At 42.3% G+C, this 14,834-nt stretch overlaps 1 protein-coding gene across 3 annotated transcripts in view; it reads left to right on the forward strand.

The window, feature by feature from the left end:
* ADAMTS19 (ADAM metallopeptidase with thrombospondin type 1 motif 19) overlaps window positions 1-14,834 on the forward strand; it is a 478,977-nt gene that overhangs the window by 250,781 nt on the left and 213,362 nt on the right. The window contains exons 1-2 of one of the 3 annotated variants that reach the window (XM_034655957.1): window positions 6,364-6,552; window positions 7,185-7,831. The exons of the other annotated variants lie outside the window; for them this stretch is intronic. Coding sequence (XP_034511848.1) covers window positions 6,480-6,552; window positions 7,185-7,831 — 720 coding nt within the window. The 5' untranslated portion in view covers window positions 6,364-6,479. Of the gene's footprint in view, window positions 1-6,363; window positions 6,553-7,184; window positions 7,832-14,834 lie in introns of those variants that run through there. 3 annotated transcript variants of the gene reach the window in all.

Here is a 14,834-nt window from a genome sequence, read left to right on the forward strand (position 1 = left end):
ATATGGTTGATTTTTGGTGTTGACCTTGTATCTTGTGACCTTGCTCATTACTCTAGGTATTGTTTTGCATTTATTTTGAGAATTATCTACATGGGCAATCATGTCATTGGCAAACAGGGACAGCTTTATATATCCTTTTCCAATTTGCATTACTTTTATTTTCTTTAAGTGCTTTATTGCACTGGTTAGGATTTCCAATACTATGCTGAATAGGAGGGGTGAGATGGACATCCATGCCTTGGTCTCAATTATAGAGGAATAGTATTCAGCCTCTCATGTTCAGCTGTAGTTTTAAAAAACAGATATTCTTTATCCAGTTGAAGAATTTCCCTTCTGTTCCTATTTCAGTTTGCTGAGAGTTTTAATCATAAACAGATGTTGAATTTTGTTGAAAGTCCTTTCTTCATCAGTTGGTATGGTCACATGGTTTTCTTCTGTAGCCTGTTGTTATAGTGGATTACATTGATTGATTTCGGAATATTGAACCAGCCTTGCATTCCTCAAATATATCTTGCTGGCCATATTACATAATTCTATTGATATATTTCTAAATTCAATTTGTTAATATTTTGTTGATTTTATATCTTTATTCATGATATATATTAATCTGTATTTTGACTTTTTGTACTGGCTTTCTCTGGATTTGGTGTGAAGGTAATGCCAGCTTCATAAATTAAGTTGCAAAGTTCTATTTTCTGGGAAAGATTATGTAGAATTGGTGTTACTTTAAAAATAACTGTTCAGTAATCACTGAAAGTATCTGGAACTAGAGATTTCTTGTTCCAAAGTTTTTAAACTACAAATCTAATTTCTTTAATACTTTAAAATGCCTTTTAGTTTAAGCCATATGAGCTTGGGTTAGCCTATAGTTGAGGGATTATAGGAAAATGAGGTAAATATTATTGTAAACTAAAGAAAAGAGAATCTTCGTAATACATTGCCATTAAATTTAGCAAGACTGCTGTCTGCTATAGAAAATGGGCCTAAAGGGTTCATCAAGCTAAGGGGATTTCCAAAAATTTTGCAAGTTGCTACCTGGTGTTTTCTTGCTTATAGAAAGTATGCAAGGAGGGAGAGAAACTGAAGGAGGTTGTTTACAAAAAGCAGCCAGGACCTGATGGCTTTGGACCTTTTTAGCTTCTTTTTCTATAAACTAATGCCAAAATTAAGAAGAAATTGCATCAGAACAAATAGGGTACTTTCAGGAAAGTATGGCATAATGATGAGCCTAAAGGTGTGACTATAAAAATCCTTTGTTAAGAACTCATCGAGGGGTGCCTGGGTGGCACAGCGGTTAAGCGTCTGCCTTTGGCTCAGGGCATGATCCCAGCGTTATGGGATCGAGCCCCACATCAGGCTCTTCTGCTATGAGCCTGCTTCTTCCTCTCCCATTCCCCCTGCTTGTGTTCCCTCTCTCGCTGGCTGTCTCTATCTCTGTCAAATAAATAAATAAAATCTTAAAAAAAAAAAAATGAGCGTTTAAAAAAAAAAAAAAAACTCATCGAGATTGCACTTGGACATTCAGAACATTTTTGTGTCAGAGCGAAGGCCCTCTAAAATTTTTTAGTTGTGTCCCCCAGATCCTTTCAACCAAACACTAGGAATTCTAACAAGTCTGAGAACACTTCTTAGTGTTCTAATCAGCTTCTCCTCAGAAAGTCAAGGTAGAGAAGGGTTTATCTTAAAGAGATTTGAGGGTGTGGCTTTTGTCTAATGGATTGAAAGTGAAACCCATGGAGATTCACAGAATACTTGCAAAGTTTGAAAAACAATTAGTGAAGAAATATTTCTGGACAAAAAGGGGGCAGAGACCATATAAAATGATATGGAGTTGCTGGATCCCTAAATTCTACTGACAGGAAGCCAATGCTGATAGTAGCTGATCATAGAGAAAACTAATCAGCTATAAATGCATACCATCTTTCATGAAAATGGAAGGATGACTCAGAGTAGAAACCAGTTCCCAGGGGTAAGACCCAGCACCATGGGGAATTATTCCCAGACCTTGAGACATTATCAAGGAACTTAAAACATTTTCCCACTTGGATTTCAGAATTGCTATAGGCCAGTGGCCCCTTTGTGCCTGGACCAGCGACTCCTCTGTGCTTTCTCTTTTCCTTCCTTTAGAACAGAAATGGCTAGAGCTGCTGTCTATGCCTGTTCCACCACAGTTATGTTGGGTGTATGCGGCGGCAAATACTGTTCCTTTAGTTTCACAAGTCTGTAAATGGAGAAAGACTGAATTCAAGAAGCTCTACCTAAAGAACAATGCTGAAAACATTCACGCATACCTGACGTGGTTTAGATACTTAGATTCTGGACTTTGAGGGGATGCTTTAATAGGATGAGACTTTTGAGGGCCTTGGGAGGGAATGAGTGCATTCTGCATAGGGAAGAAGTGCAAATAATTTATGGCTAGGGGGCATAGATGTCCTCTGATGGCTTTTAAAATATGTCCATGAATTCTTCGATACTTCTCCATTTCATTATGGGCTGAACTTAGTGACTTGCTTCTTTTTTTTAAGATTTCATTTATTTTGAGAGAAAGCGTGAGAGCATGCAGATGTATGAAAGAGAGAGAATGAGCAGGGGGAGGGGGAGGGGCAGAAGGAGAAGCAGACTCCTTGCTGAGCAGGGAGCCTGACGTGGGGCTCCAACCTGGCACTCTGGGATCACGATCGGAGCACAGAAGGCAGACACTTAACTGACCAAGCCACACAGGCACCCCAGTGATTTGCTTCTTATGAATAGAATATGGCAGAAATAATGGTAGGCCATTTTCAAGATTGGATTGTAAGACCAAAGCTTGTAGTGTGGGTGCACTCTCTCTCTTGAATCACTTGTTCTGAGAGAACACATGCAAAGAGCAGCCAGATGGAGAGGTCCTTGTGACAGGTTTCCTGCCAACAGCGATGTGATTCAGAAAACAGAACTCTATGTCCAGTTAAGTCTTGAGAAACAATAGTTCTGGCCATGAGTGTGTCTGCCATCTTGTGAGCGACCCCGAGCCAGAAATATCCAGCTTCGCTACTCCTAGATTCCTGATGCTCAGAAACGAGAGATGGTACATGTGTACTGTTTTTAAACTGCTCAGTTTGTTATGTAGCAGTTAGAAAACTACCATACTCTCCATGCCGTTCCCTCCTCTCTGGCACTCTGGCCTGTAAATTCTAGTCACCTCACTGTGTCTCCCCTACTCAGCTCGTCTTCAGGGTTCTGTTTGGATCTCTCCTCACTGTGCCAAAGCCTCTTCATACAACTCAGTGAAAGCGTTCTTTGTATTTTCTTAATATTTTAAGGTTTTTTGGAGGGGAAAGGATTTAAGATTAGCTTTAGGTTGTGAGAAGCGTAGGGCCCATGAGTTGAGAGAATGAGGAAGGGTTGAAGGCATCAAAGCCAACTTTCTATGTAGAGAAGCGTGGTTTGTAAAATGCAACATGTAAGCACCTTGTGCATAAGAACAGTTGGTTCCACTTACCCTGATGCTTTGTTACCTACCTCCACCCCACAAAAGCCGTGTTCGGTTGATGTTAGCTACCATCTGGTGACATATGTAGTGACCTGTCTTAAGCAACATATTTTTCCCAGCTGCTTCTTTCTTCCCTCTGAGGTTAGTCATGCACACACATGTCACAGTCCTGTCGTTTCTCCTTGATTTCACCATGCACAATTTACTCAATTCCAAATCAGGCTAGTTCTTTCTTTCACGTCCATATATACACATTCAAAGCCACTTTAACGGATGCTCTTATTTGCACCTCTAAGTCTAATTTTTAGTTAGAGCACAAAAACTTCCTATAAGTCCTTTCTCTATTAAGCTTGTTCTTTCTGAAGCCAGAGAAATCATGCTGATAGTAGCTGATCACCAACAGAGTGAGCGCTGTAATTCTGATCACCAACAGAGGAAGTGGAAGTGGAATGAAATACCATACAGAAATCTATCATCTTCTAAATGATCTTAGAGAATCTCCTTAGAATTTCCACACCTATTCAGTGTGAATCATTGAATTAGGCAGGGTGTTTTTTTTTGTTGTTGTTTTTTTAAGGATATATAAAAGAGGGGCACCTGGCTGGCTCAGTTGGTGGAGCTTGAGACTCTTGATCTCGGAGTTGTGAGTTTGAGCCCCACGTTGGGTGTAGAGATTACTTAAAAATCAAATCTTAAGAAAATAAAAAAGATACATAAAAGAAATCCGACCTTTCCAAAAAAATGATAGGCTAGTGGAAGAAATATGTACATGATGTACACAAAACCAAATAATTATAAAAGTCTTAGAAAATATACAAATCATAACAGAATTTCAGGTGGGAGAAAGATCAGTGTTAGCTGGGAATTAGGCAAAACGTTCTGTAACAATCACTATTAACCTCTACCATCAGGGATTGGTAGGGCTCACGTGTCAGTAGGGACAAAAAAGGACAGAGATCGGAACTTCTATTGGCAACCTCTGCTTCTGAGTATATTTAACCTAATCATATGGCTCATCTAGTTTTAAGGAATCACAAATGTGTCCCAGTAAATAAAGACAATATACATTCCTTCCCCAATTTTACTCTTATATTTTTGTTGCCATTGTTGTTCAAATTACATAAGAAACATTTTATTTAAGTCGTATATCCTAATGGAAATGTTTCAGTAAAACTAGCTGTCTGCCTTAATACTTGCTATATTTGTTAAAAATAAACTGCCTTTGATTTCTTGCCTAGTTTTGAGTCTGTATAATTGAATCCCATAAAAAGGAGAGTGTAGGTTTCTAAGTAACCCAGATATTTCTTGAGTGACTGGAAATCCACACCCACCCTAGTTGCTCCAGTTTTAGAGATTTTGCAAGACAAGGTTTGAAGGCAGAGCACTCTTGACAAACACACCTAGAGTGTCTTTCGTGTTTGTTTTTAAGCCCTGGACAACTCAAAGAAAGTATTCTAGGACCCAGCTTATTCAAACAGTGGCTTTCCTTTGAAATAAGATAGTCTGCCTCCCTTAAAGGCATAGTAGTCACCTTTGACACAAGGAACAGAAGGTAAAATAACAAAGGATGTGGGGAAACAATCTCCTTGTGCTGGAATTTTAAAAAATACTGATTTGCATTAACTCATTTCTAGGTAACTGGCTTAGTCCAGAGGATGCGTATGGAAGATTAGATCAAACCCACTTGAGTCTGATGTGAAAGGTTTGGTGTGGCCAAGGGAGAGGTGTCAAAAGGGAGTGGGTACCATCAGGATCTGTAACAAAGGAAGCAAGAATATTGAAGGTTGAATTTCCCCCCAAAAGGCAGAAAGAGCAAAGATATATTTTTAATGTACAAAAAAGTAAAAAAGACAAAATAATCTTACCTTATCTGAGATCTTTAGCATACAATATTTAATGTCAGTCCCTTTAATCTCACCCTTGTTATGAGGGAGAGAGAGCCTGTGTATGAGATCAGAGAAGGGGAGGGGGGGTGGAAATTGATAGCAGTGATGAATGGGAAGCCTGAGAGATAAGGTGGTATAAGGGGTTCGGAAATGTCAGGGTGTCTACTGTTCTGGGAACCTTTGAAGCACACTCCATGACGAATTACATTATTTCCAGGCTTAGTAAATTCCTACAAAGATGGATAGAAAAATCAAAGGTCTTTGGAAAGTGGGGCCACAGCTTTCTGTTAAAGCCTGTAGTAAGTTTTGCTTTGTGTGATGTGAGGATGGTGGGGGGAGAACTAGGGGGCGGGATGGACTGGAAAGGCGTTTCTACCTGCAAACACCTCAGCTGGGGCGTGGGGGAGGGAGTGGGTGCTGAGTAAGGATTCAAATCGGCCTCCCAAGAGTGGCCAATCAGGAGTCAGCTGAGGGAATTTGGGTCCCCACCCCAATAGGGTGTGTAAGCACATGTTTGGTGTTCTAGGACCTTTGTCCCACAAAGTCACACGAGGTGGGCACCCCTTGCTCCCTTTTTCTTGTCAGATCTGCTTGAATCTTTTCTCCTCCACACCCGCCTCGCGAGTCGTGTCTTCGACTCACCCCGCCACAAATCCCCTCCCGCGCCTCTCAGGGTAAGAGTTTGCGGCGCTGGGGACCCGAGCCGTGTGCGGAGCTTGGCACACCAGGTTACTGGGAACAGCCCCTGGCAGTTCCGCGCGGGTGCAGGCGGCGAGCCACGGCTCGGACACCGCGGCGCTCCTGCCCGCTCGGGGCCGTCCTCCGCCTGTCCGGAGGCAGCACTGCCCGCCTTGCGCCTGCCGGCTCTCTCCTGAACTTTGGGTCTATCCTGTGGGGCTCCGGAAACTCTCGCAACGTCCAGAACGCAGAAAATAGACTCATCACCTAATTCGCCGGGGAGCTAGAGCTCTGCGGGCCCGCGGCGCTGCCTGCCCCCCGCTCCTCGCCGCCCGGCCTCCTTGCGCTCCGGGGAGGCGGCGGCGCCCGCGGTGGATCGCGCAAGGAGGCGCGCGCGGGGCAGGGAGCCGCGGCCGCGGGAGCGCGGTCCCGGGAAGAGCCGCGAGATGCGCCTTACTCACATCTGCTGCTGCTGCCTCCTTTACCAGCTGGGGGTCTTGTCGAATGGGATCGTTTCAGGTAAGTTCTGCCGAGACTTTCGGCTGGCTTTCCAACTTTCCCAGCGGAAACCGAGAACGCACGGGTAGGCAGGGCTGGTGCAGCCGGTGCGCGGTGAGCAGGACTCAGTGGGTAGCAATAAAAGGGAGCGTGCGGCTGCAGATCAGGGGGTCATGCTCGCGAGCGAAATGCACTTCTCTCGACCTCATTTTAAGCATCGTGGAATGATTAGCTTTCCTCTAATGAGAGCAGTAATATTTGCAAAGGTACGTTTACAGCACCTGGAGGAAAATGGGGAAGTGCTGCAATTGATGGCGATGCTTTGCTCTGACATATACTTAAGAAAATAAGTTATCTGTGTTGGAGTCTTTGCACCGGTTTTCCTTCACCAACTAAGGGCTGTCGCCAAACTTTGCTGCCCCACTCCTTCACCCCTCCCCCCATATAATCGTACTTTTATTTTGAAAATGCTGGGGTCTGTAATCTGATCGCAAGGCTTCAGGGGTTGCAAGAGTTTCAGGGGCTAGACGGGTGGTCCCCAACACATTAACACGAGAGCCTTGTGTCTGAACAGAGCGTGAGCCGGGGAATGCTTGTGCTACTGGAACCGCGGCACTTTAAGCCCCGCACTTCTCTGTCTGCCCCGCCCGCAGGGCTGCAGTTCGCCCCCGACCGCGAGGAGTGGGAAGTCGTGTTTCCTGCACTCTGGCGCCGGGAGCCTGTGGACGCGGCCGGCGGCAGCGGGGGCAGCGCGGACCCAGGCTGGGTGCGCAGCGGAGGCGCCCGGGCGCAGGCGGCCGGCAGCTCACGGGAGGTGCGCTCCGTGGCCCCGGCGTCGCCGGTGGAGCCGGCGGAGGGCCAGTCCGAGCCCCGGCCCCAGCCTCGGCCGTCGTCGCCGCCGGCGGCCGAGGAGGACGAGGAGTTGGAATCGCAGGAACTGCCGCGGGGATCCAGCGGGGCTGCCGCCCTGTCCCCGGGCGCCCCGGCCTCGTGGCAGCCGCCGCCCCCACAGCCACCCCCGTCTCCTCCCCCGGCTCAGGAAGCTGAGCCGGACGGCGACGAGGTACTGCTGCGGATCCCGGCCTTCTCCCGGGACCTGTACCTGCTGCTCCGGAGAGATGGCCGCTTCCTGGCGCCGCGCTTCGCGGTGGAACAGCGGCCCAGTCCCGGCCCCGGCCCCACGCGGGCAGCAGCCGCCCCGCGCCCTCCCGCGCCGCCCGACGCCTCCTGCTTCTACACCGGGGCGGTGCTGCGACACCCTGGCTCGCTGGCCTCTTTCAGCACCTGTGGAGGTGGCCTGGTAAGCGCCCTTCCTTCCCCTGCTCTCCACTTTCCCGCCACTCTTCCCTCTCCCCACATACACCAGGCTGGTTTGCATGCACCTCATCCCCTTCCAAAGGGGTCGCCCTGAACTTCACCCTAGTCTCCACTATGCAGGAGTCCATCCGGTTTACCTCCATTGAACATCTCCACGGCAGCGAGTGTATCTGAAGGCTAACTGGATGGATTAACAGCCTTCTTCTATATAGTTATACGTTTCTTTTGACTACTGTATCAAACTGTCTCCTGGTAACTCTTCCCACTGGTTTTACTTCTTTCTGTTTTCCAAAATAAGCCCAGCACGTGGTGTCTTTTAGGAGTTTGGAAGACAACCAATCTGCTCCCTGCCGAATCTCCTCCGGGTCTGCCCCCACCCCCAGTTCTGCATTTATTATGTCTTTTTTTTTTTTTCCATGTCCTACTTCAAAGTTGTCAGAACAGTTCTCTAGGGAATTACATTCTGACAGCTGTCTAGAATTTAAACACATGCACAACCACACTGGACACCTGTTCAGGGTTCTGGGAGGGACTGGAGTGGAGAAAGAGTCACGGAAAGACTGGGAGCTGTGGACTGATGAATGACCTTAGAACCCAGTCAGTATGCAGAGGGTCATGGTTCTGTGGTTTAACTTTTTCTTTTCTGAGGTTTACATTTTACCTGGTGGTAGTTGGCTCTTCTCTCCACTCCGTGGTAGAAAGTAGTAGGGGCGGGAGCCTTGCTGAGAGGCCTGTTGGAACAAGAAAGTAAAAACCATTTCCTCTATCTGAACAATGGAGATCATCATTGGATTTTCTCTCCTCGGCCCTGACCCAGATTTGGGTATAACTGTTACCTCCTGTAAGTTGGCTTTTACTTTGTGGTAAAGTATACATAACATAAAATTTACCCTTTTAACCATTTTTAGATGTACAGTTCAGAGGCATTAAGTATCCTCACGTTGTTATGACACTGTCCTCATTGTGGCCTTTATTACTGGTTTAAGGCACAACCCACAGATATTGAAAATGCTCATGTGATTTGTGGCTTCATTTTCCTGTTTCTAATGAGTCATTGATGAAATCCACAACGACTTGTCTGTTCATTTCTACAAAAATCCAATAGTAATGGAGAGCAGAATATATCCACACAATCAAAGCCACCCAAAGCCATGACATGGAAAAAGATGGTCAAGATCCAGACAAAATGAAACTGGAAATTTTTACCTATGCCCTCCTAAGGTCTCATAGTCCAATGATGTAAATTGCTGGACAGGGCTATATTTTACCAGATGCTCTTTGTGATGAATATTCAAATATGGACATTTTTAGCCATGAGTGAAAAACGTTGGCATGGAAAAAAAACACGCAAAGCTTTTAAAAATGTTTTTTGTGGAACTGATGTTTGAACACTTCACTCGGGGAAACATTTTGTGGGGATTTCATTGTCCACTAGTTTTTGGCCAGGGATTAAATAATTACATATAGAAAGTTCCTGGTGTGGTAGAAGCAATAGGGGATAAAGCATTTCACTGTGTTGAAATGTGGACTTTTGGTCACATTTTCCAAATGAGCTATGCCTTCTCTCCATACTTAAGGGAGCAAAGTTAGAATTATGAGTAGGTTTTTCATAGACTGAATAGGAGTTTGACATACCTCCCTGTTTATCATGTTGGACTTTTACTCACTTTTCCTGTTAGCCACATATGTATATGTTCTGAACTGGGAAGTCTTTGTTATTGAGGAAATCTGACGTTGCCAGCAATACAGTATAGCAGTCAGACTTTTGAGTAAAAAGTTAGGCAGATAGCCAAGAAGTGTGGGTTTGTTACTCCACACTCTACCATGCCAGCCCTTTTTCCCTTATGAGGGTGGATTAGGAAAGAGGCGTAATTTGTTATCTGAGCTCCGATATTGGCTTGTACCCTGACAATTGACAAGTCCCTTACCTCCCTGGCTTCGGTTTTCAATACTTAAGTGAGAGGATCAGATGATTTAATTAAAAACTGGAGGATACAGTTGAAATTCTATTAGATGTTAAATGTGTTCTACGTCATGCATTAGAGACTTAGAGATTGGGAGAAGGACATCATACACAAGTGGTTATGACCCAGGTATCTATGGAGCAGCGAGGTGCTGAATCAAATCCTACGTCTGGGGTAAATCCAGCTTGGGAAGTTGGGGACGGCTTCCCAAAGCAGAGTTTAACTGAAGCATGAGGAGGTGGGCAGAACAAGGCTGAAGAGTGTGTTAGGTAGAGGGATGATGATGAAGATATAAAAGTGAAGACCCATCAAAGAAATGAAAAAAAGACTCTCCTGTGGACTGGGCTAGAAGGTTCAATAAGGGGAAATGATCCTAATGTATCTGGTGAGATCAGACCTCAAAAGCCTTGCCTGCTGGACTATAGGCTTTTCCTTGTTATAGGACGTTTTCTTGTCCTATATAGGCCTTAACTATATAGGGCCATACCTTGTTCTTCTGTATTTTCCAGAATTCTGTGATCCTCTAATTCTAATGTGAGGAAGCATGATGACTTTCTGTGGGGGTGAATTATTTTTAAATGCAGCTGCTTTTCGTTTGCAACAGTCTTTTTTCTTCTCAGTAAGTGAAAACTTTCTGATGGTTAGTTGCCAGACAAGAGTAGATAACTAAATGTACCTTCCCCTCCCCTCTCTCAGCAGCTAGTTTTGCCTCCTGGCGCCTGAACTCCGCAACACCTTTTGGATTATTGCATGTTTGAAAAGACCCAAAAGTCTCTATCAAAGGAGATAGATCATCAAGTACCCAGTATTGCAAAGTGGTAAACATTTATAAGGTTGGCTAATTCATTCTCCAGATACCAGTCTGACTTGTGCTGTGAAAGGGAAAGTGCTAGAATAGATATTTTGGGTACATGGTCAGGTGCTGCCTCTTCAAAGTACTTAATCTTTCTGGATCTCATTTTTCCTATTTATAAAACACACAAATTGTATTTATATATCTGGCAATAGATGTATGAAGAGTTCTTGCTATTTCTGTTTCCCCTTCTTAGTCTCTAATATTGAACAGTAATCTTATTTGAGCCACATATTAGATCCAGTAGGCACGTAAATACCCTAATACTAAGCAATTGAACATGCATTGAGCAAGTCCTCTGAGCAAGGCATTTTACAGATACGAACAATACAAAAAGGAGATGAAAACGTCTTGATGTGTGCGTCAGGGAGCTTCTAGTCTAGCTTGCCAGTGACAAATGGAAACACGGAAATACAGTAGCTTGTAGCTTGAGATAGGTACAAATGTAGGTATGCCCCAGACGCTTTGAATGACCAGCACTGGAAGCCACATGTGCGTGCCTCGGCAAGACCAGAGAGGATAAAGGAAGAGCTTTCCCAGGCATGTTGGTGACACCAGAGGACAAAACGTCTCCCCTTTCAAAAGATGACCTATTGGCTCCCTGCACCCAGCAGAAGGGCCCACCTGTTTCACCAAATAACCTGAGAAGTCACAACAGATAGGTGAGCAGGGAAACAAAAAAGATAGGAGCTGACACCCAAGAATAGCACACTTTTAAGAAAATGAACCATATAAAGGAGAGTCATCAAACTCTGGCTAGTTAATATATGAAGCAACAAACTTAATAGAATAAATGGATACCTTAACAGAAGTATAAGAGTGGATATATATTCATGGAAAAAATAAATTAAAAATACAGCAACAGCCACTGTCCAGAAAAAATGACTAGAGAAACAATGGATCTAAAAATAAGTGGTCATTAAGAATTAAAAACTCCATCAAAGAACTGACTGGTTAATTTCTGACCTAGAAGATCAGGCCCAGAAATTCTCCCAGCACGTACTATAAAGGACAAATGCGTCCACAGCATGAAAGAAAAGTTGTGAGCTCCGAATCCTCGATCTAGATGGTTCAAATTTATCTAATAGTGGTTAACTTTTCAAAATAAGTGGGAGGATAGAATTTTGTGTGTGTGAGTGTAGTGTAATTTATTTGACTAATGTCCTGTTGTCCCAATTTTTCACTTTTATAATTAACTCCATGATAAATCCCCTTGTACAGTAAACTTTGAGCACATATCTGATTATTTACCTCCACCCATTTATAAGGGATAGAATTTTAAAAGTGCATGCAATGTACCCTAAACATTTGAATCTAATTTAAATCACCAATATATATATTTATCAGCCAAGCTTTGGATGTGAGGGTGGATAACTGGTCGTAGAGGCGAGCCTTACCCAGCAGGCATACAAACCAATTTCCAATACAGGTTTCTGTATTTGGAAGAAAAACTGAAGACAAACTCAACATAACTTATGTGTAGAATCCTGGACTTTCAAAAATTTCAACTCTTTTACAGTTTCTTCATCCCGAATGAAATTAGAGTAGTTTTCCTTTAACAACTTACCTTCTCAAGCTTTTCCAAAATTTTCAAGGAAAAAAAGACACTTTTGCACTTGTATTTTGTTGTTTAATATTTAGTCTGATTAAATTACATGATTGCAGAATTTTGTACTATGTGTTTTCAATCAAGCAAAGTGGATTCTTAGTCAGCATACAGGCTGATTGGTGGAAATAATTATGAGTAGCAAGACGAGAGGAATCTATGAGCTGTGTGCATTCATGTCGTATGCCTCAGCGATCATATTTTCTAGATGGTGTGTAGAGTGTTATTTAATTCAGTGATTCGATTTGATTTGGCTGATATAACTAATATTGGTTAGATAGAAGTTAACACAGCTNTTTTTTTTTTTTTTTTTTTTTTTGTATCATAATCACATTTCCAGAGATTAAGGAAGACTAGTACCTTCAGATCGAAGGATAAATCACCAGGCTCACAGTGGTATACTTAGAGACCCATGCGTGGACACATTGTGGGAAAGTATTAGAAAATCAAAGAAAAAGAGAAAATTCTACCAGTTTATTAAGGGAATGATTATCTCTAATGGAATGAATGTCAGATAGATGTTAGAGGATCATGAGTTGATAGTTTTAGAGTTTTGAGGAAATGTGATTTCGAATTCTGGACTCAGCCCAAATATCATCCATTTTTTTGCAAGTTTTTATTTAAATTCCAGTTAGTTAACATACAGTGTAATAGTAGTTTCAGGTGTAGAATTTAGTGATTCATCACTTACATACAATACCCAATGGTCATCACAAGTGCTCTACTTACTACCCATCACCTATTTAACTCGTTCCCCCACCCACCCCCTCTTCCAGTAACCCTCAGTTTGTTCTCTATAGTTAAGAGCCAAAATACCATGGAAGCCTAAAGGCAAAATAGTATCATTTTCAAAATTATAAGGACTCAAACTTTACCAAACAGAGCCTCCAAAAAGTTATGCAATGAAAAGTCTTCCTCCAACCCCTTTCTTCCAGTTATTGCTGTATTCATTCCTAGATGTAGCTAGGGTTATTAGTTTCTAGTGTATGGTCCAGAAACAGTTGATGCATAAGCAAATAAATATGTATATATAAATTTATAGTTTTTAAGCCCACATTATTCATACATACTTACATACACACGTGCATGCACATGTGAGATTACCACATATGAGTGCACAGAGAGATTCCTCTTTCTTTTTTGGATAGTTCCCTTTTATCTGATTGCAAGTATGTTCCATAATCTACTTAATCAGTTTGGCGTTGATGTACATTTGATCAGTTCTAATATTTTCCTATTATGAACAGTGCTCAATAAATAGGACTCTGTAGATATGTGATTTTGCCTATGGAATGTAAATCTTTGTCAAAGGGCATGTTGTATTGGTAATTTGGGGGGATGGTGCCTGATTGTACCCCACAGAGGTGGTACCACTCTGTACTCTTTGGGCCAGCAGAGTATGAGAGTACGTCTTTCCTCTTTGCTTTTACCAATATGGATGGTGGTAAAGACATTGGTGTTTGTGAAATCTAAGAGGCAAAAGAGAATATTACCTCAGTGTAGTTTTAATTGACTTTTTTGGGGTATTTTTTGTGAGGTTGAGCATCTTTTCATACTTTTATTCTTACTTCGTTTCCTATAAATGTACTGTTCATATCTTATACTCGTTTTCTATTAGATTTTTGGTCTTTTTCATTTCTATTCCAGAGCTCTTTCTGTATTAGTATTTTAAAAAGATAAGTGTGAATAACAAAATAATACATGTTGAGTATAGAAAGTTTGGAAAATATATAAAATAAGTCATCTGTAAACTTACCATCCATTGATAGTCACTTTTTAGTGTATACGCTGAAAAGGAAATGTATCAAATGAGCACAATTATTTTCAAATTTATTGGTAAGCTAATAAAAGCGGATTTCCTCAAATGTCATTTCTGGTTCATTAGGTTGACACAAATTATGCAAATTGATAATATCCATGGGACATGCTTGAGGAACAGTTAATCTTACACGTAGAAGGAGAGCAAATTGGTTGAGGCTTTTGTATTGTATGTACTTAAATTTTAAACACTTACCCTTCTTTTCAGGAATATTCCTATGTGTGCAAAAGATTTACAATGAGCCTCTTCATTGCAATGTTGTTTTCAAGGGCAGAACATTGTAAGTAATCATCATTAGCGGGCTAATTATATAGATATATTGTGCTGAATGCCCAGAGAACAAAAACATTAAAGAAGTAATTCCTTGCTTCGATGCATTTACAATCTTCAAGTGTATTTACACTGTTCCTTTGCTTCAACTTCTTGTCCTCCCTGTGTCCATCACAGATCTCTGATTTAGTAAGTGTTCAGTATCTCTTTATCACCTTGAAGAGCGCATCTCTTTAAGGCATTCTGTGGTTTTCTGTTTTAAGATTCAAGATGGCGTGTATGATCATGGTTCTGCCAGTGGTGACACATGAGTGGTTTCTGTATGTAGAGTGTGCAGATACTCCAGTCTTATTTAATGCAATCATACTGTGAATTCTAATAAAAAAACTAGTCTTGCAAGAATCATCATGCTGATGAATTAAGTGACATTGTACATTATAAGTCAGTAAATTCTTTAATCATATATTAATCGAT

The sequence above is a fragment of the Ailuropoda melanoleuca genome, chromosome 3 (genome assembly GCF_002007445.2).
Source record: "Ailuropoda melanoleuca isolate Jingjing chromosome 3, ASM200744v2, whole genome shotgun sequence".
NCBI classification, from domain to species: domain Eukaryota; kingdom Metazoa; phylum Chordata; class Mammalia; order Carnivora; family Ursidae; genus Ailuropoda; species Ailuropoda melanoleuca.